At 31.3% G+C, this 22,605-nt stretch overlaps 1 protein-coding gene across 2 annotated transcripts in view; it reads left to right on the top strand.

The window, feature by feature from the left end:
- Positions 1 to 22,605, top strand: part of LOC114324167 (histone deacetylase complex subunit SAP130-A) — a 115,306-nt gene that overhangs the window by 47,266 nt on the left and 45,435 nt on the right. For both annotated transcript variants that reach the window (XM_028271917.2, XM_028271919.2), the window contains exons 5-8: positions 904 to 1,270; positions 1,364 to 1,432; positions 4,647 to 4,817; positions 5,805 to 6,023. In XM_028271917.2, the coding sequence (XP_028127718.2) occupies positions 904 to 1,270; positions 1,364 to 1,432; positions 4,647 to 4,817; positions 5,805 to 6,023 (826 nt within the window). The remainder of the gene's footprint in view (positions 1 to 903; positions 1,271 to 1,363; positions 1,433 to 4,646; positions 4,818 to 5,804; positions 6,024 to 22,605) is intronic.

The following is a 22,605-nucleotide window of genomic DNA, read 5'->3' on the forward strand; positions in this document are numbered from 1 at the left end:
TCTATATTTAGTTGGCATATTCGGAGGATTGGTCCAATGCTTCTTGTCATATAGTTCTGAGAAGAACTAGTTTTTGTAGCTGTTTCCATGTATATCGATGACTAGGAGATCTTTAAGAGATAGACTAGTCGCCAACTATCGCACTAGCTCATTTAGCATTACCCAGGGTGCACGTGTAAAATTCTTTTACGCACGGGAGCTAGATTACACCCCATTAATATCATTATTCATACAGGGTGGCCAAAAAAATAATTTTTGAATTTAATTAATTGACGCAAAAAAAAAAGAATGTATACAATTTATTTAACTCAAAATACATTTTACTACTGTCAGACAATAGAAAAAAAATGTTTATTTGCAAAATTAACGTTGCTTTTGGTGTAAATTAATTGTTCAAAATGCCAAGAGACAGGTGGGAGGCTGATTGACATTTAATTTCAGCTAAAATCAATGTTAAAATGCCCAATAAACATTTTTTTTTCTATTTTCTGACAGCAATAGAATGTATTTTGAGTTAAATAAATTACATACATTCTTCTTTTTGCGTCAACTAATTTAATTCAAAAATCATTTTTTTGGTCACCCTGTATAAATAATTATGTTAATGTTTATATTACTGAATAGAGAATTGAACACCCTTTCAAATGAGCTATCACATGAACCCTATTCCCATTTTAAAAAATTATCGATTACGTCATCACGGCCAGATGGATGACATCACTAGTATGAAATATTTGCCAAATAATTGTAATTTAAAAATAAAAATCGACCTGTTTCAGAGTTTTTCTCAAAAATCGTCCATTTTAAGGAAAATGGATTTATTCCGTAATTTAGCCCCTCTCTGTATATCAGATAAGGTGATTTTAAGGATCATATAACTGATTAGTGATAATAAAATTTCAGAACCAAGTAACAACAGCTCGCTTGACTGTACCCGTAAATGTATCCCAGTCTGGCACGCGATTAGTCACTCCTCAAGCCACTGTACTCAGTTCTGGTGCCAGAATATCCGCTGTTAGCGCATCTCAGCCAACATCAACGCTTGGAACCACGACTAGAATAGTGACTACTCAACCAAATTTATCAATCGGACGACTGTCTGTAGCTACGGCAACTCCCAGTGCCGTTTCTACTGGCAACTTTTTGGGTCAGACGAAGATATCGACGTTGAATATACATTCTTTGGTAGCTGTGGCTAATACTAACAGTCAACAAGGAAGAGCGAACATACCCAATCAAGGGCCTAAAGTTATTACCCAACCAGCTCAAGGTAATGATATCATATTATGTATCCAATATTTTTAGCAGGTTTTTATATCTATGAGTCAATTTGATTTTTATTTTATGTCTTTATATATTTCAGTTCAATTGACACCATTATCGACACAAATAAAAACAACACCCAGTATTGTTACAACTGGTACAAGAACAAGTAAGTTATTACGATCCCTGTTATACGGTAAGCCAAAAAGTTACTAGGCACATGGGTAGGTAAAGTCCTTTTCATGAGCATTTTTCAGTGCCTCACAAATGATAGAAAAAAAGGTAAGTCCGTGATAATACACATTTAATGACATTTATTCTAACATGACATTTTAGTTAAATCTGACAGTTGTCACATTTTATTTTCAATTTGGCATAAAAACAAATCAATTGTGTTTATTGCATTTATAAAATAGTATTTTCTTTGATTTGCATAGTCTTATAAATTGTACAGATTATATTCGTAGATATATTATATAATTCGTAAATAATTTTTTTCGATTATAGCGCCATCTATCGACAACTAGAATAACTAGAATAAATGTTATAAATGTCTGTAATCACATCGACAACTATCTAGCCATCTATCGACAACTAGAATAACTAGAATAAATGTTATAAATGTCTGTAATCACAGACGTGCCTTTTTTCTGTCACATACAATTTAATGCGATAGAAAGAAATCGAAAAACTGTGACGCACTGAAAAATGCTCACGAAAAGGACCCTACCTAATTGGAATGCTTATGAACTAATCCGGTCCGTTCTCACATGTAACTTTCAGGTCTGTCATGTTACTGTCAAGAAACTATTCAAAATAATTGTTTTTCCATACAAAAAATAATATATTAATTAATAGTATTGTTACTCTGCTTTAAAATAACTTTACTCAAGCATCAAGAATATTACACTACAAACCTTACCTTTAAAACTTTTATAACTTTAACACAATGACAACTATAAACGTCAAATACAGTTGTTCTATTAACTCTCAACTTTCTATGGTAATACTCGGTTTCTATACATTTTCTGACGTCCTAAACGTCACTAGACATAAAAGTAAACAGTGTAACAGGTGAAGCGTCCCAGCACTGTATTAGCTCAATGTTCCCATGTGTCAAGTAGCGTGGCGGTTACTTATGTACAGTTACGATCCCTGAATAGTTTACACCTTAATTTTTATATTGTAAAACGGTAAAATTGCAGTGTCGCACGGATTTGATAAAAGTCAAAAAATTTCATAAAGTCAATGCTTGTCAAAAATTTTGCGAGTGTTGAAAAATTAAATAAAACGATATCAAACTCCTCCAAAATGGTTAGCAATTGCCAAACTCGAATAAGGTTGGTCACTAAGGTCCTGTTTCACCAACAACAAATAAATCAATGAATAGTTATTCGTCGAATAAAATTTATTAGACGTTTATATTTTTATTTTGTTTCAATAAAATTTTGATAATTTAAAGTTAAACTGACTAATTTTCAGTAGTAATTGCACAAGAGCTCTAAAATTATTGAATTTTTCCCGAGTGTCACTTTGGCAGTTTTAATTTCACGAGCCGAAGGCGAGTGAAATTATGTCAAAGTGTCACGAGGGCAAAAATTCTATATTAATTTTAGAGTTCGAGTGCAATTTGTTGCGATTATTTCATGAATAAAACTGTTCAAAACCAAAATTTTATTATGTAAGTACCAATTAGTGAAATTAAACACACAGTTGTTATAAATATGTATTTGACGGTTGAAAGTCATCACTTTTATAATTTTTAAAACATTTGTCATTAATGTCACTGAATGTATTTTTTCGTAGCAACGAAGGGCATCTGACGTAATATGCTTAACGACGGGAGATTATCAAAAATTATCACCTTAATTTGCATGTCTGTAGCTTTCTATTGGTCAGAATCTCCTATGAATGAAATAATCTTTGTTATAGATATCTAAAGCGAGATTAACTTGTCAAATAATTCTAAGAGTAAATACGTATTTGATAAATAAATAAAATAAGTCTTATTTAACGTTAGTAAAATGGAGAAATGTCAGTTTATTGGTCGAATAACTTTATTCATAGAATAAACTACTATTTGTCGTTGGTGAAACCGGTCATAAGCAAGTTGCTGCAAATTTGAACGTGAGCCATATGTGCATATGGAAAATCAAACAAAGATGGGATAATTTTCACTCCATAGCACGGTTGGGCGGTTCAAGAGGGCAGAAGATCTGCACAGATCAACAGGATGAGATGTTAGTAGTTTCTCCCTTCGTTACAGCTCAAAAAGATAGCGAAGAGACAGCGTTTCCGGGCAATATTTGCACTGCACGTGGAAGAATTAAAGCAAGTGAACTGATAAATTGTGCAGCTGCAAGGAAACCTTTTTTGACTGAGGTTTACAAGAGGAGATGAGTTGCATTTTGTAATGAATTTATAAACCTCGAAGAGAAGTTTTGGAAGAGTTTATAGGCCGAGAAATCATAGGTATCATGAACAATATGCATAATTTGCAATGAATATTATGCATCATTTAAGAAATAGTGGAGGATTCTCGGCCAGTGTATGGGAATGGATAAGTGCTGAAGGCCCAGGCGTTTGTTATCACATAGAAGAAAAATTAACAGAATTACATTATTAACATATTCTTGAGAACACAATGTTGTCATCGGTGATCCAGAAATTCCCCAACAACGACTTCATCTTGATCATACATTCCCCATCAACATGATAATCACCCGTTGCATACGAGTATCATAATTGTTCGAGAACGGCTGGAAGAACCTCATGTTAATGTTCCTCCGTGGCCTTCCCGGAGTGCAGACTTTAACCCCGCCGAAAAGGTGTGGGCAGAGTTAACAAAGAAACTAAATGAAAGAAACCTTAGACCACGGAATAGAATTGAATTATGGGAAGCAATTGAGCAGGCATAGGAAGAGCTTGTTGACTATAACATGAGGGATTGGTGCTATCTATGAAGAGAAGACTACAAAGTTGCATTGACAATAATGGGGCTTCCACCAAATATTAATTATTGTTTATAATTTATCATTGTTTATCATTATTTAAAATAAAATAGATTTAGAATAAAATGGATATTTTAAAACCGTACTTCCTTATTTTCGTTATTAAGACCATAATCCATTTTATTCAAAAACTTCTTTCTGTACTTTTCATTTTGTTAAATGTTGTAAAATATATTTATATTATTTTGATTTTTTAATTTTAATCAACTTATTCTAGGTACACCACTGATAACGTCACTTTGACGTAAAAGGTACATTTAAACAAGGTAAAAATTTAAAAAATATGCTCCTAGATACGTAACCCTGTAAACTATTCAATGATCGTAACTGTACATATAAACTGTACAAAGTTATATTATTATTCGGTTTTAGTTAGCGTACCAGCAGCTATAGTCACTCAGCAGAGACAAGCAACTCTGGTACCCTCTCAAGCCATATCGATAGCCAAAGTTTTTCCTCAGTCTGAGAATCCTGTGTCAGTGAGTGCTCCAACGAATGTGTTCATTCACACACCTGTACAGTCAACAAGACATTCTTCCCCAAGTAAGTTACAGAATCTAGATTATGATATTATAAAAGCAATAATAAAGGGTTGCAATATTATATTGCACTAAAAGACAATATAACTAAAACAATACATTGAGGATTCTGGATGTTCTCAGAGAAGTTTATAGTTGAACTTTTCCCTCTCTTGTAGATAATTTTTATATCAAACAATCCAATATAAAGTTTAAAATGTATTGAATCCTACATATTTTTAATGTTTGCAACCTTTAGGACATACAATTAAGTCTACTTACTATCTTATCTCTACTTCTAATTATTGCTTTTATTTGCATTTTTTGGATGGCCTGTTGGGAAACATAAACAGGACTGTGCCAAGGAGATGCGCTGTCGTGCACGCTGCTCAACCTGACGTTGGAAAAGGTTATGAGAAATTTAAGAATAAAGTATGAATAAAATAAAAGATGCTTGGATCCAGAGATCCTTGGGTTAACTAAAATGGGTACGTCTCTTTCATAGATTATAACAAGGCTTTCGATAAAGTCGCCACAAACAGCTAAGGGATGTCCTCAAAATAAATTACAATGACCTTTGAATTATAACGAATCGATATTATGAGTAGTGGACACATATACCCGTTAATGAACACACTTGAGAGTTCGAAATTAAAAGAGGGCTATGACAGGAATGTATATTGCCATCACTACTGTTCAACGCATACTCTGAAGAAATTATGAAAGGCGCTCTCGAGGAAGAAACAGCTGGAATAAAGATCAATGGAATACCAATTAACATTAGGTATGCGGACGATGCTGTCAAAATGGCGTACAAATAATTCATTTCTGAGTCTTAAGGCAATGAGAATGACCTAAGTTAGTAGAACGCACAACTGGCTATTGTTAATAACCATAGCATGAAAGATATTTATACACGTTAGTTAGTGAATGCCTATGATGATGATTTCTATGTTATTGTAGTTTTAATTTAATGCAGATAATACAATTTATTGATTAAATTATCGTTTAGGTCCAAACCCAAATTCTTGCATTACGCAAACTAGCAGTGCCATACCGACCACGACAGTAGCTACATATTCTCTGGCTAGTGGAGCATATTTCTATGACAATGGACCAAATGCTTATCCAGTGCAGAATAGAAGTTTTGGTCAACAGCAAGCTTCCTTTTCATCGTTAAATCAAACTACTCAACCGCATATTAGACCAGCGGTGAATACCCAAGTACATGGTAAGTAGAACAATTAGAACAGTAAAAAGCTTAGGGCCGGTTGTTCGAACGCTAATCAATATGTTAATTATAATCAAGTCCCCTTAACAACCATCCAATAACAACACCCGTTGTTCGTACGCCAATCAGTTGACTGTTTCAACTGAAATACTGTTAAAGTTGATAGTAATTAAATATTTGATAATGATCAGTTGATTCCATTTTTGATTAGCGTTCGAACAACCGGCCCTTACACTATGTAAACTTAAGGCGGCTGCGCAATTGACCGGGAACGAGAACGGAAACGGGAACGAGAATGGAAACTGAAAGCATCAGCAGATTGCAGATTCACAATTAATTGGCAAACAAACTGTTTTGTGCTACGAATATTTAAACGTTTTGTGTCACTGTCACTGCTCGTGCTGTTAATTATTTTTCTTCTCAAAATAAATTTTATCGAATAATCTTTTTCTAATTTTATTAAAAGAGGATATGTCTGGTAACTCTGAAAATATGGATTTATTCGATGACAAGCTTTTAATACACTAAGCATCAAAATTAACGCACCACCTTAAAAATGGGACATTTTTGATGTGTCGTATTTCCTAAACCTGTTGTCCGATTTGAGTGATTTTTTTAGTATATTATAGCTTTGTTTTTCAAGAATATCGATGTAATAATATTATTGCTAATGAGGTAAGTGTCATTGTATACCGGGTGTAACAATGATAGTGTGTTTTTTCCTCAAAGTTTGGAACACCCTGTGGAAAATTCCAGCGTATATAAAATATTGAAATTAAAACTCAACTGTAGCCTTAGGCTTTCTTAACATTTTGCTTTTTGACTCATTCGCTTATGTTGGATAATAAAAAAAGTTAGGTACTTTAACAATTAGCAATATTATTCATCAATACATGGTGTTTCTAAATATGTGCGACAAACTTTAAGAGGTAACTCTGCATGAAAAAATAATGACCGTTTGCTTTATAAACATATGTCCGCAAATGCTTTGTTTCCGAGATACGGGATGTTGAATTTTTTCTTACAAAGTGACGATTTATTTATTGCTCTAAAACTGGTTGAGATATGCAAATGAAATTTGGTAGGTTTTAAGAGGTAGTTATTGCGCATTTTTTGACATACAATTAAGAATTTTATATTCACCATTGGCGTGTATACGGGTATAAACATTTTAAATACATCCCGTATGCACGCCAATGGTGAATATAAAATTCTTAATTGTAAGACAAAAATGCGCAATAACTGCCTCTTAAAAACCACCAAATTTCATTTGCATACCTCAACCGGTTTTAGAGCAATAAATAAATCATCAGTTTGTAAGAAAAAATGCAACATCATGTATCTCGCAAACAAAGCATTTGCGTACTATGTTTATAAAGCAAACGGTAATTATTTTTTCATGCAGAATTACCCCTTAAATTACGTATTTTTTATGGGAAATAAGCCACAATTTTACTAAAAAATGAATTTATTAACGTTTCGAAGCCCAAATCGGGTTTCGTTGTCAAAATACAAAATACTATTAAAATAAAACAAACATGTTGTTGCTAAGTAAAAAAATTCTTCTAATAATTTATTTAATCTGACTCATTTATATTGGCAATTCAGACGTATATTATACATTTTAAAGTAGAAGACTTTAAAATGATATCGCCAATATTTATGAGTTGCGTTCCTGGGACGACTTTACTAAAAGATAGTTCATTCGATTACATGAAATCAATCCCAACTCAAGAATATCCAGAATATCAAGAATATCAAAAAATATCGGTAGAATGCAGTAGGATGTGGTTACCCATACTGAAAGAGGAAGTCAATAGAAAGAAAATACCACGATTAGTAAGTCAATAACATATCGAGTTAGTACAAATTTTATATTTTAGTATTACTTATTGTATATCTATGTAATATTAATATTATTTATAATTTAAACATATTAAAGTCAGAATTTGGTATTAGTTTTTTGAAGGTAGATTAAATGTAAGGCCAAATGCTTACGATGTCGGGATAGTATCACGAGGTTTTTTCCTGGTTTTCCCTCGTGATTTACTATGGAATCTCTAACGCGAGAATTTTACTGTCATCGTTGCATTTGGTTGTCTTTTTAAAGACAGATCACATGCTATGATTTTTTTGCGACGGATATTCTTGAGTTGGGATTGATTTCATGTAATCGAATGAACTATCTTTTAGTAAAGTCGTCCCAGGAACGCAACTCATAAATATTGGCGATATCATTTTAAAGTCTTCTACTTTAAAATGTATAATATACGTCTGAATTGCCAATATAAATGAGTCAGATTAAATAAATTATTAGAAGAATTTTTTTACTTAGCAACATGTTTGTTTTATTTTAATAGTATTTTGTATTTTGACAACGAAACCCGATTTGGGCTTCGAAACGTTAATAAATTCATTTTTTAGTAAAATTGTGGCTTATTTCCCATAAAAAATACGTAATTATAAAAATGTCACAAGGAAATAGCTTCAGAACAACATTACCCCTTAAAGTTTGTCGCACTTATTAGAAACACCCTGTATTCATAAATAACATTGCTAGTTGTTAAAGTACCTAACTTTTTTATTATCCCACATAAGCGAATTAATCAAAAAGCAAAATGTTAAGAAAGCCTAAGGCTACAGTAAAGTTTTAATTTCAATATTTTATATACGCTAGAATATTCCACGATGTTCCAAACTTTGAGGAAAAAACACACTATCATTGTTACACCCGGTATACAATGACACTTACCTCTTTAGCAATAATATTATCACATCGATATTCTTGAAAAACAAAGCTATAATATACTAAAAAAATCACTCAAATCGGACAACAGGTTTAGGAAATACGACACATCAAAAATGCCCCATTTTTAAGGTGGCGCGTTAATTTTGATGCTAGTGCATTTCGTTTTTTATGATCTTGCAACTAATTTACACAATGTGTTTGTTTCATTTTACACAAGTTTAATTTACACAAGAAGGTTTGTTAGCATAAAGATAAAAAGCATATCATTCAAATATTTATATTATTATTTATGTATCATGATCTGCATCGATCATACAGATGAGAACATTTTTCCAATATAGAAATCAATAGTTCGTCATTCATTTTAATGTAAAATGAATAAAAATTGTCACTAAAACTTGGTCACTCACACTATAAACAAATTTTTATTGGGCATTTCGACCGAATAATATTCTTTTTATGGTCACACTTGGTCACACAAACAAACACAAAATAAAACCATAATGACTGAGACTGAACACTGGTCACAGACAGCGCAGGATTTGTCACGAATCATGTTCCAAGATGCACGAAAGTAGCGCTTTGCACGTAAATTCGGCCTGGAAGTAAACTAAAAATGCTAAAAGGTACTCATGCTTTAAGTCGATAGAATACATATTGAAAACTGTTTTCAATCACTAAAATCGAAAAAAGGACCCCGCAGAAACCTTATGGGAAATGGCTCTCTGTCAAATGCTCTGAAACTTTGGGTTCTGGTAGTCCTTGATGTGTAGAACAAAATACTCAATGGGCGCATAGCTCCAAAAAATCATGGTTTTAAGATATAAGCCTCTGAAATTATAGGTACAGTGAGCACGGTTAAGTTGGAATAAATTCATTTTCTTGAGAATGGGCGAATCTGGAGATAAATTACAAATCAGGTCGATTTTTATTTTTAAATTATAATTTTTTTGGTATGTATATCATACTAGTGACGTCATACATCTGGGCGTGATGACGCAATCGATGATTTTTTTAAATAAGAATAGGTGTGATAGCTCATTTGAAAGGTTATTCAGTTCTCTATTCACTAATATAAATATTGACAATTATTTATACAGGGTGTCCAAAAAATTTTTTTGAATTAAATTAATTGAGACAAAAAGAAGAATGTATATAATTTATTTAATTCGAAATACATTTTACTGTTATCCGAAAAGAGGAAAAAATATTTATTTAATAAAAATAAATATTGTTTTTCGCTTAAATTCAATATTAAAGCTGCCACCCACCTGCATCTTAACAGTTTGAACATTTAAGGGGGTATGTAAACGCCACAGTCAAAATGGTTGGTGATCATAGGAACTAAACGTTTAACAATTCTTTCAGTAGATGGCAGCACGTATATATATTCGAACATTTTAATAACGACGAATTTTAATTCTATTAACGACGGCGTTGTTGCCACGTACTAAATAGAACTTATGATCGTTACCGATCGATCGGTACTGTTCGCCTTCAATCGTACTTGTATTGTATTTACAGTGATGAGGGTGTTTAATTATTTACCTGGAAATGATAAATTCTTACTATTAATAGATAGCATTGTATAACTAGACAAATTTTTATCTTATATATATTTTATTTGTAATATGATTTTATATTTGATATAATTTGTAATATGATTTTATATATATTTGATTATATTTGTAATAATGTGATTTGTAATTTTGTGACAATTATTAATTCTTTACCTGATCAAAAATTTTTATTTTAAACTGATAGAGAAATTTGCAATTGTTTGAAATACAAGTATGTAGTAAATATATACATTGAATCATACTTTTTGCTCTAAATTTTAAATAATCGCTTGGATTAACATGAAATTTGGCATACAGATAGGTAACATGTCAACCAAGAAAAGTGATAGTGTGCCGATGTAAGATTTTGCCCTGAGGGTGAGTTTTATTCCATCTCGGGGGTGAAAAAATATACGTTCAAAATAAGTCTGAAAATTGATAAACTGACCAATTCTAAGCAACTTTTGTTCTATAGGATTTTTTCACTAAATTAATATTCGAGTTATTTGCGAGTAAAAACCACGTTTTTAGGTTGCTTTTACAAATAACTCAAAAAATAAGTATTTTATCCGAAAAAAACATTATTAGCAAACATATGTAGCTTCTAAAAAAGTATAAAAAAATGGTGTATTAGACCTGGATCCCGCGTACCAAAAAAACTTGATTACTAGCAAGCTGAAAATTTGTTAATAGCTTAACGGTGTCTAGTTGGACAAACTTTGATGTACGGGAGGGAACACTGGAACAGGGGAACTTCGTAACAGGGGGTTACGAAAACGTCCCAGGTATTTTGTCGGACAGACCATCCAATTGATTTATTACCCTTTCATTAAACTCTCATGAACATCAGACTGCTAAACAACAGACTTGATTACTGTCATTTGACATGTTCTTCGTGTTCCACTCATTAAAATACACAGTTGGTGATAAACACCAGTCTGATTTTTACATGAAAGTTTAATGAAATGCTAGGAAGTTCTGTCCGACAAAATACGTGGAACGTTTTCGTAGTCTGACGTTCCAAATTTTTAAGCTGTTCCACAAATAAAACTTCCCCTGTTCCAGTGTTACCATACATCAAAGTTTGTCCGACTAGACACCGTTAAGCTATTAACAAATTTTCAGCTTGCTATTAATCAACTTTTTTTAGGTACGCGGGATCCAGGTCTATATATTATGAACTCTATGGACCCAGTTGAAACAAAGTTGTAGCTAATAAAAAATAGTTTCATATCCGCCAAATTTCAAAGTGAATATTTCAACGTGAAATAACCAAAAAATGATGCACTTTTTTGGGGAAAACTCATTACAACTTTTTTAAAGTGTTTAAAAATTTTTATTTTTGTTTTTTTTTTAGTTTGTAGCATCAAAACTAAGCAAATGCTCAAAATATAGTTGGTCCCTTTTTTTTGTCAAAAACCTCGGGAAGATCACCCCCAATTATCATCTTAAATCAAATCAAGCGTAACCACTTCACAAGTCACTTTCTATCTATCTTTGAGCCTTAGGACCAGTATTTTATGTCCTGTTTAGCTAATCGGGGTTTAATCGGGACAGAAAACTACCTCTTAGGGTCTCTTGCGTTGTCCTCCTCCTCCTAAGTGCCTTAGGAGGATGAAACTTACAGATCATATAAACAATATATACATGAGTCAAGAAACTTGTGAAGTCGTAACGATTAAGTTCATTTAAGATACTAATTAGGGGATGATTTTCTCGATTTTTTTACCAAAACCAAAAGGGACTAACTTTATTTTGAGCGTAACTTGTTTAATTTTGATGCTAGAAATTTTTTTTATAAAACAAAAATGAAGCTTTTTTTAAACACTTTAAACAAGTTGTAATGAGTTTTCCCCGAAATGTGCTTCATTTTTGGTTATTTCACGTTAAAGTATTCCATTTGGAATTTGACGAATATGAACCTATTTTTCATTAGCTATAACTCTATTTCTACTAGGTGTAGAGACGTGATGTATACGGTATACACCATTTTTTTTTAAATTTTTACAGGCTATATTTTTTCTAAGAATGTTTTTTCGACAAAATACTTACTATTTGAGTTATTTGCGAAAAAACGTCTAAAAGCGTGGTTATTTTGTTGAAAAAATGAACATATTCACTGCCAAATAACTCGAAAAGTATTGACTTGGTGAAAAAACTCTATAGAACAAAAGTTACTTAAAATTAGCCAGTTTATCCATTTCCTGACTTTCTTTGGACGAATATTTTTTCACCCCCAAGAGGGGCTGAAAACAACCCCCAGGGCAAAAGCACATATCGGCACAATATCACTTTTCTTCTTTGACTTGTTAGCTATGTGTATGCCAAATTTCATGTCAATCCAAGCGGTTCTTTAAAATTTAGAGGTTTTGCAATATTTTACCGTTAAAGAACGGACTATATTCAAAACAAATATTTTTAATGCCCATTTTATGTACCCTGTAGATAAAATATAGGCACCCACACCTGAAACTGCCTGCTTCTACAATTTTGTTACTCCGTGACAATTGCGAAAACACTATAACGTCAAACTACTGCCATATTAATATGTTTTGTAAATTGCAAGATGTTATGATGTTTATGAAAATACTTAAATACTTTTAATTAATGTGGAATTTTCGTAAAGGTAAAAAATTATGTTAAGTAATTACTATTGAATTATTTCGCAATATATTATCATGAATTTTTTATTGAACTTGCCACATTAAAAGGTTTTATGATAAAATAATGCTGTGGTAATATTTGCCAATAGTTTTAGGTACTTGAATATAAACCATTTTATTATATTTATCTATCGAATTTTCTAATCGAATATGTAAATTTGATATCAGATGTTTATTGGGTATGATCTAATATGGGCCATTCCACGAACATACGCCTGTTTTGGATTACTTCGACAACGAATATTTTACTGTGCAACATAAGAAGTACGAAAGTAAATGGCGCTAATAATTATTCCAATAAACAACAATGTAATTTGCAATTTACTTTCGTTCTTCTTATCTTGCACAGTAAAATATTCGTTGTCGAAGTAATCCAAAATAGGCGTATGTTCGTGGAATAGGGTATAGAAGTCTATTTTGAAAATTCTCGCGTTTTAATGTTTTTTTAGCAAACTATAAAAATAATTAAACGGTAGTATTCTCGATTTGAAAATGCACGATAGCATAGTTTTTATTACAGAAAATTAAATTATAAAACTGTTCACAGCGGAAAAATTTTAAATGTCGATACTTTCTTGTCTCAGAAACTTCGAATACAATTCAACGTAATAATAGCATATTATGCAACGAGCATTTAAGGGGAACGGAGCAAAATGCAAAATTTTGACGTATGTAAAAATTTTCAATGTGAATCCTGAGAAAACTAATAAGTGTTTTTGAAAAATTTAAACGCAGAATGAAAGACTACTTTATTACCGAGGGCCGAAAGTCCCTTAGGATAAATAAAAAGTTTCTTTTGAATGAAATATTTGCAATAATTAAAAATCACACTAAATTTTCTCTTTTATTTTCACCCCTGTAACTTATTAAAATAAACAGTATAGAAGTTTTCGCGAGCTTTCGGCCCTCGGTAATAATGTAATATTTCATTCTGCGCTTAAATTTTTCAAAAATATTTATTAGTTTTTTCAGGGTTCGAAAAAAATGAATACATTTAAAACACATTGAAAATTTTGACATGCGTCAAAATTTTACATTTTGCTCCGCTCCCCTCAATGTTGTCGTTATGACACGAGAATGAGCCGCGTAGCGGCGAATGTCTTATAGAATACGAGCATCATAATGGCATTTAAGGGCGAGTAATATAGTCACAATAAAAAAAATATTGGTTTCACCCGTTTAAAAAAATGTGAAAACGTTGAATTATCCATGTCTGTCTATTCGTCTGTAAACACAACTCATTCGACATTAGGCCAGACAGAAGAACAAATGAGGTGTCGGATGAATTGTTATAGTTATAACCCAAGGATAGTATTAAAGGTGAGAATTTTGATCTCGCACTTCCGGTTTTAGAGTTGCAACCGGAAGTACTGCTTTAAAGGAGCCGAAATAGTACAAGCGATATATTATTCGACGTCTTGCCTTTGCAAGACGAGAATAAACGTATACTTCGGGTTTCGTGCCTGTCTGTCCGCAAATATAACTCCTCCGTTATTAAAATATATAGAATGACAAATTAGGTGTCGAATGGGAGCTTATAACCCAAAGATGGTATTATAGGTGAGAAATTTGAATTTAGTATCGGTTTTGATGTCATCTCCGGTTAAAAGTTTATGGCCGGAAGTTTGTCAAAAATGACTCAAAATTAGTGAAACCATATTATATCAATGGACGCAAAGTTCACGAAGAGTTCAAATATCGACTTGGGCCACGTTGGTGAAAACACGACCGAATACGACCCCCACGGAAGGGGTGGAGGGTAACTTTAAAATCTGAAATATTGTTGTTGTTTATTTGGGTTTATGTGACTGCGGACACTAAATCCATTCGCCAATTTTACTTAAATACATTTACATTTACAAATACATTACAATTTTTACTTAAACATCAGATCGAATAATTAAAAAATACATGTTCAATATTTTTCAAAAATCTATTGAATTTTACCAAACACGACCCCCGGAGGTGGCAGGTGGGTTATTTTTACTAAAAAATTGATTTGACCATTGATAAATTCAGAAAATTTTACACAAAAAACTTTATTATATAAATATTTTTCTAAAATTAAATCTATAACGTCTATGATTTTTTTATTTATAACGCTTAAGTCACCCCTCTCACAAAAATTGGCGCACTGTATGGCATCGTTCGTTGGAGCGCGCGGTGGAGTTAAGAGGAAACAGTAGCGATCAACAGGTAGCAAAAACGCGTTCCAAGATTGCGGCTGTAATTTTGAATATTTTTTCGAGATATTTGGCACACGTATTCGTAATATAATAAAGAATGGCGGTACAGAGCCCAATTTGAAAAATATATTATTAGGTGGAAATTACTCTGTAATTAAATACAATATTAAAAAAAACGAGCCTGTACCGCCATTAAGAAGAACAAAAAAATACACTTTCTTCAAATAAACTTTTTTATCCGATGCCTAGATTTTGTGTCATTTTGGAACTACTAATGAAATAAAAAATTTTAGTAATTCCAAAATGACACAAAATCTAGGCATCGGATAAAAAAGTTTATTTGAAGAAAGTGTATTTTTTTGTTCTTCTTAATGGCGGTACAGGCTCGTTTTTTTAATATTGTATTTAATTACAGAGTAATTTCCACCTAATAATATATTTTTCAAATTGGGCTCTGTACCGCCATTCTTTATTATATTACGAATACGTGTGCCAAATATCTCGAAAAAATATTCAAAATTACAGCCGCAATTTTGGAACGCGTTTTTGCTACCTGTTGATCGCTACTTAATTTAGTATAATTTTTTAACTAATCGATTAAATTAAATTCTACAAATTGGAATTGAAAGAAAAGTTATAATACAGGGAAACAAAAATTATGCAAATAATACAGTGTGGACGGAAAGTGAGACCTACATGAATTTTCTTTAAAAATGATTTAAAAGTATATTACCAATACAATTTTAACTATAAAACTGTCAAATTTGTACAACTTACTTTCAAACATCGTACTAAACGATGTTTTATTAAAAAAATCTCAAACATTTAATCCAAATGATACGACATTTCAAAAAATTTAATTTTTGAAAACTTCGTAGTTTTACAGAATTACTACCACTTTAAGAGTATGTTACTTAAGTTATCTTACAATTTTATGGGTGTTTTTTTAAAGCTTAAGATGTAGTCTTTAAAATGCACTAAATTATTTTACTTTAAAACTGAAATACACAAACTCTGAGAGAATTGAGAAAGATAAAAAAATGTAATACAAAAACCGAAAAATATCAGTTAAAAAGTGTTTATATACAAAGTCATCGAAACTTTTTCTGTACAACTTACCTAAAATACATTTAATAACAAGCTTAAAAAATAATAGTGTTGTTGGGCTTTTATACACTATTTCTGCGTGTCTTGGAACGTATTGGAAACTTTTTTATTGTCAATTTTACGAAAAAAAGTTGTTCTTCGTAAAATGCTCTGCATGGTATATGCATCAGATACCAAATTTTACCAAAGTTATAAGTACCAGGTTTGTAAAAAATACGAATTTCGCTCAAGAGTAAAATATCTTTTTTATATTCCACAATATAGACAAGGCGAAAACGGCGGGTTCGTTGGGAAAAATATTCCCATGAGATTTTTTTGCATAATCACATTCGTGAGACATCCCAGAATAAGGTTCAAGAAGTCGCCCACGTGAAAAGTGGTCCAATTTTTTTACAATTTTTTTTAATCAAATTGCAAAAATCAATATTTTTGGCACGGACAATTTTTTTTTAGGTTTTTTGGACCATTCTGGACAAAAAAGGCCTCTTATAATTTTTCTGTAAAGTTGATCGTTTTCGAGTTATAAGCAATTTAAAATTGAAAAAAAAAACGAAAAAATGGCTATTTTCAAAGCTTAATAACTCTGTTAAAAGTTATTATTATGAAGGTCAGAAAGTGACTAGATCAAAGTTTAAAGTCTCCCCTACAAGATCCTTAAGACATTTTTGTCATTATTTTATTACTGAGCTGTTATTTTTAAGTAATAATAATGAGCGCCATGCAAGTGTTAAGCGGCCGTAAATGCTGAGTGTGAGAGAGATGCCATTCCGGCAGTCCAATTGTGCATCTTACTCGCACTCACATTTACAGCCGCGTCAATACGATCTAACCGCTCATTGTTATTAATTAAAAATAACAGCTTAGTAATAAATTAATGACACAAATTTCTTCAGGATCATGTAGGGGGGCTTTAGGTTTTGATTTAGTCACTTTCTGACTTTCATAATAATAATTTTTAACTGAGTTATTAAGTCTTAAAAATGGTCATTTTCGCGTTTTTCAAATTTTAAATTGCTTATAACTCGAAAACGATCAACTTTAGAGAAAAATTATGAAAGACCATTTTTGTCCAGAATTATCCAAAAAATCTAAAAAAAAATTGTCCTGGCCAAAAATATTGATTTTTGCAATTTGATTAAAAAAAATTGTTAAAAAAAATTTGGACCACTTTTCACGTGGGCGACTTCTTGAACCTTATTCTGGGATGTCAAACGAATGTGATTATGCAAAAAGACCTCATGGGAATATTTTTCCCAACGAACCCGCCGTTTTCGTCTTGTCTTATATTGAAAATTGATATTGTAAAAAGTTATTTGAAATTGAAAGCTATGTTTGAATATGCAATTACACCGTTCTAATTGAAATATTGTGAACTATTAAGTTATTTTACTCTTGAGTGAAATTCATTTTTTTTAACATCCCTCGTGTAAAATTGATAAACGTTTATATGTTATGATTGCGTCTTAGATTTTAGACCATGCAGAGCTTTTTATAAAGCATAACTTTTGTTCTTAAAAATAATTATTAAAATAATTATCATAATTGTAATAAAATTATGTTGGGTATCCGTAATTTAAAAAATTTTCAATTGGAGGAATTTAGTTGCATATTAAAACATAGTTTTGAATTCTAAACAACTGTTCACAATAAAAAAAGGTACTTTACTCTTGAGCGAAATTCATATTTTTTACATACCGCGTATAAAATGGATAGAATTTGATATCTGATGGTTATATCTTAGATTTTAGACCATGTAGAGCATTTTCTGAAGAATAACTTTTTTTCGTAAAATTGATAATAAAAAGTTTTCCATATGGTTCCAAGTTACGTCGACGGGACGAGTTGAGTTCACTCCCAAAATACGAATATTACCTGACTGCGTAAAAGGTAATATTTGAATTCACTCCCAGGCGATTTTATGCCGTCATTAATAAAAGTAATTATTATACCTTAAGAGGATCGGTACGTATTTTCGGCTGCTATGCTATTCAAATGGGGATTCATTTTTTTCGAATCCTGAGAAAACTAATAAGTATTTTTGAAAAATTTAAACGCAGAATGAAAGATTACGTTATTGGCGAGGGCCGAAAGTCCCTGAGAACTTCTGTAATGTTTATTTTAATAAGTTACAGGGGTGAAAAACTAAGAGAAAATTTAGTATGATTTTTAATATCAAATATCTCATTCAAAATAAACTTTTTATTTATTCTAAGGGACTTTCGGCCCTCGATAATAATTTAGTCTTTCATTCTGCGTTTAAATTTTTCAAAAATATTTATTGGTTTTTTCAGGATTTGAAAAAAATGAGTACAATGCCGTGGTAATATTATCCAAATCTATCTTTGTCTTACAACGCACCCAGCTGAATATAATATTGTCAGCATATAGTGTCAGTCAGACACTGACAATCAGTGCCAATTTTAAATATTTGACATTGCATCGGGAATATTTTGAGTTATTAATTAAATATTATTGATATATAATTGATTTAAGACGTGAATTTAATAAAAAGTTATTTATTGTGTATTATTTGTGGAAGATCCAAGCAGAGAATACATCAGGATAATAATATATTCTGTGATCGAAGTATTTTGTTATTAAAGATGTTCAAAATTGTAAGCGTTCCATAAGAACAATATAGTATTAAAAAATCACTTTAACACTTTTCCTCTTTTCTCGATTGAGTATTAGTTTTTGTTGTACAAATAAATTATTACAATCACTGAATACATAGTTAGTGAAAAAATTATCACATTTATTAACTGAATTAATAATTTGCAAATTTAAAAATAACAGTTATCCAAGAACATTCAAAAGCCATCTCTTTAAATTTATGATGACATTTTCAAGTAGAATGACATTGTAGTAATGTTTACATATCCATACCAGTGTGAATTTTACTACACGTAATTTGCCGTGTAAAGACAGAAAAAGTAGGGATACACGTAAAATATTTGCGAATTATGTACCCATAGCCTTAAAATCTGGACACTGTTGACAAATCATTCTTTTAAAAGTATATTTCTTATTAGACGTTCTTGCACATCTACATCTAATTGGGATGCTTTTTAAAAATGCAACTTGGTAATAATTCAAGAAAACAAAGTTTCATTGTTATGTTCTTGTTAATATTTGGTCGCTAAGTTTCATTGATTACATACATTATTAGAGTAAATATGAAAATGCTATAACTGCCCCGCTTACTTTTTTTTAGAACATATTTGATATATTTTTTATAAATTCAAAATTTGTAAGGCCGTTATTTTGTAGTTATTTCAAATTATTACCTTTAAGTTTTTTCTCAATATCACTTTTCTATCTTACACTTTCACAACGGTATCTATACTTTGAAGTTTGATATAAGTATTTTATTGAAAATCTTGAAGAACATAAATAAACTGGTTAAAATTTGGATGTGTTGTATAATTAAGCATTATAGCGAGAGTGAAAAGACTCACAGTTTCAACGAAATAGTCACTAAACTTAACCACTCTTTCATCTTCTGGTTGAATTGCAACAAGATCTATGGCAAAGCAATCCCCAAAGTCCTCTGCTTTGAGAAATCGTAAACCAAATATATAAGTTATATAATTAGTTATATCTGTTTCTGCACTGATATTCGTGGGACAGTTCCAACTGTTGAATTTTTCTATACCAACTTTAACCCAAGTGAAACAGGCATCCCTTAAGTTTAGTGTCTGGAAAAATTCGAATTGCTTTACGATAAAAGTGCTATTAATTTGGCAACAATGTTTAAATTTCATAAAAATAATATCCTTAAATCATACTTTATTGTAAAATCGCTCAGGAGTGAATTCGAATAGTCTCAGGAGTGAACTCGACTAATAAAATAACTACCTGCTCAAGACGGGAGTGAACTCAATGGTGCCCACGTAGACATAGGGTCAAACCATGCCAAGTGGTCCAATATAAATTAAGTTGCTTGCTTGACTATTTTTAATATTTTTTTATTTTTCTGCCTTTTAAACTTCAGTGTTAAGAGACTAAAGATTTGAATTTATTTTATTTTTTAAAAATTTAGTTTGCCGATGACGGCCATTTTTGTTAAAGCGTATCGATCATTTTCACGGAAAACATGGCTTCGCTCTTTAGCCAATATTTTCACCGAGGTTTGTCCTAAAACAATAAATCAAAAACCAAACTTTTTAGAAAAGTTTGCTCTAAAAAAACGGCTTATAGCATTATTTAATTTCAAACTACCCTTAAGGCCTTAAGATAGCGATCAACAGGTAGCAACAAAATATAAATTCGGGAGATAGTATCATAAACTTTGGCAACAGTGGTAATCTTTGACATTATCTAAGATTAATATTTTGACAATATCATAGTCGCGCTAAATGGAAGTAAGAGAAAACGATTTTATGATTAATAAATAGATATAAAAATAAACCAAAATGGGTGAAAATTTTATGTTAAGATAGGTATTTAGAAAGGTATTTGCATGAAATATCTAATAATAAAACAATAATAAATAATCATTTTTTGTTGTGAAGCGAAACAAATTTCGATTTTCGCATAATTTTGGCACGGTTTTTAATGGACTTTTTCTTGGAAGGTTTCACTTTATTTTTCGTTTGATTTACTTTTTCCATTTTGTTAAACTATTGATAATATTTTTAGAATAAAAAATCCTCCTAAAACTTTATATACTCGCATTAGAATTCGAAATATTTTTACGTAAAATATACTTACCTACCTACATATAACTAAAACTCACAATTAACAATAATCTATTCTTTCAAAGAGGCGAACAACTTATACAACAACAACAAATATATAATAAATTATCTATCAATAAACACTACTTTCCTATGAAACAACAAAAACGAATTCTTAAATTAACACACTACTGCACTGAACAGATATCGATAAAGATGACAGAACAGATTAGAGAAAATCTGACGCAGGTTTGTCAAAATGACAGTGATAATTTCTCTATGTTGCCTAATTAGTTATTTAGTTATAATATGTTCGATTTCTTGTTGTGTGTGTGTGTGTGTGTTTGAAGAGTTGGCTTGGAAGCTAGTCCTTTAGCCACAGAATGGTAGTAAAGGTTATTGGTTTTTAAATAATATATCCAACTTTAAAAAGAAAGTTACATATTAGCTCAAATATTTCTCTACTGTCTAAAGAAAGTAAATGGGTGATGTTTATGGGAGTCTGAATTTTAAGATCTGTTAATTTTAAATAGAGCTGATCTGTTTCAGACTTATGTTTACCGCACTTGAAAAGAATATGGTTGATGTCACATTGTGATATATTATCACATAAGCATAACCCAGAAGGGATAATATTTAACTTAGCTAAGTGAGCTGGGAATGCGCCGTGATTGGTTTTCAGACGAGTTATTGTCGCTGTAGTCTTCTTCGACATTGCGTATTTAAAAATATAGGAAATATCTTGTGGTAAGGTAGGGTGGATAGTATAATACTGATTATTTGAGTTCGCTGCTATTTTTTTCCATTTTTCTTTCCATTTTAATAAAGTTGTGTTATTATAATGTAGCTGTAAGTCATCCAGTGTGAATATAGGTAAATATAATCCAGCATGAGTAGCATCCTTAGCAAGCTGGTCAACCATTACATTTCCCTTGATGCCGGTATGACTTTTTACCCAAATAACTGTAATATCTTTATTATATATTTTATTTTTGATGGCACACAGAATACTATTTCTTTTATGTTGTGTCATATTTGAGTTTAATTCTTTAATGACCGATAATGAATCTGATAATATAACTGCTTTATTTAATTTGTGTGAATTTAACCAATCTAACGCTTTTTCTATTGCTACCGCTTCAGCGGTATATATTGAACAATGTGATGGAAGTTTAATTTTCAAGGATTCGCTTTTATGTGGAATGTAAACTGCACAGCCTGTGGCACCATCCTCTTTTTTGGAACCATCAGTATACATTATAACGTGATCATTATAGTCACTCAATATGGATTTAAGTAAGACAGAATTTATTTCTGTAGATTCTGTGAACTTTGGTATAATGACTTTTGGTTTATTTAACATTACCTGAAAATCACCTCTATATATTGGTAATCTTTTTTCCCTACCATAGATGTTAGAATAATCGTAGGTTTCTAAGAAAGCATCAGCAAGTGGGGGAGAATTTTTTATGCGCCAATAATTATTTGAAAGATTTTCAGTTGATAACTCATACAGTTGTCTAAGTAGATTATTATTGTTTAATCTTAACTTCAAAATATGTTTAATTGCCATCATTTCTCGACGATTTTGAAGAGGCATTTCGTTACTTTCAGCAAGTAGAACAGGGCTAGGAGTAGA

Source organism: Diabrotica virgifera, chromosome 1, assembly GCF_917563875.1.
Source record: "Diabrotica virgifera virgifera chromosome 1, PGI_DIABVI_V3a".
NCBI classification, from domain to species: Eukaryota; Metazoa; Arthropoda; class Insecta; order Coleoptera; family Chrysomelidae; genus Diabrotica; species Diabrotica virgifera.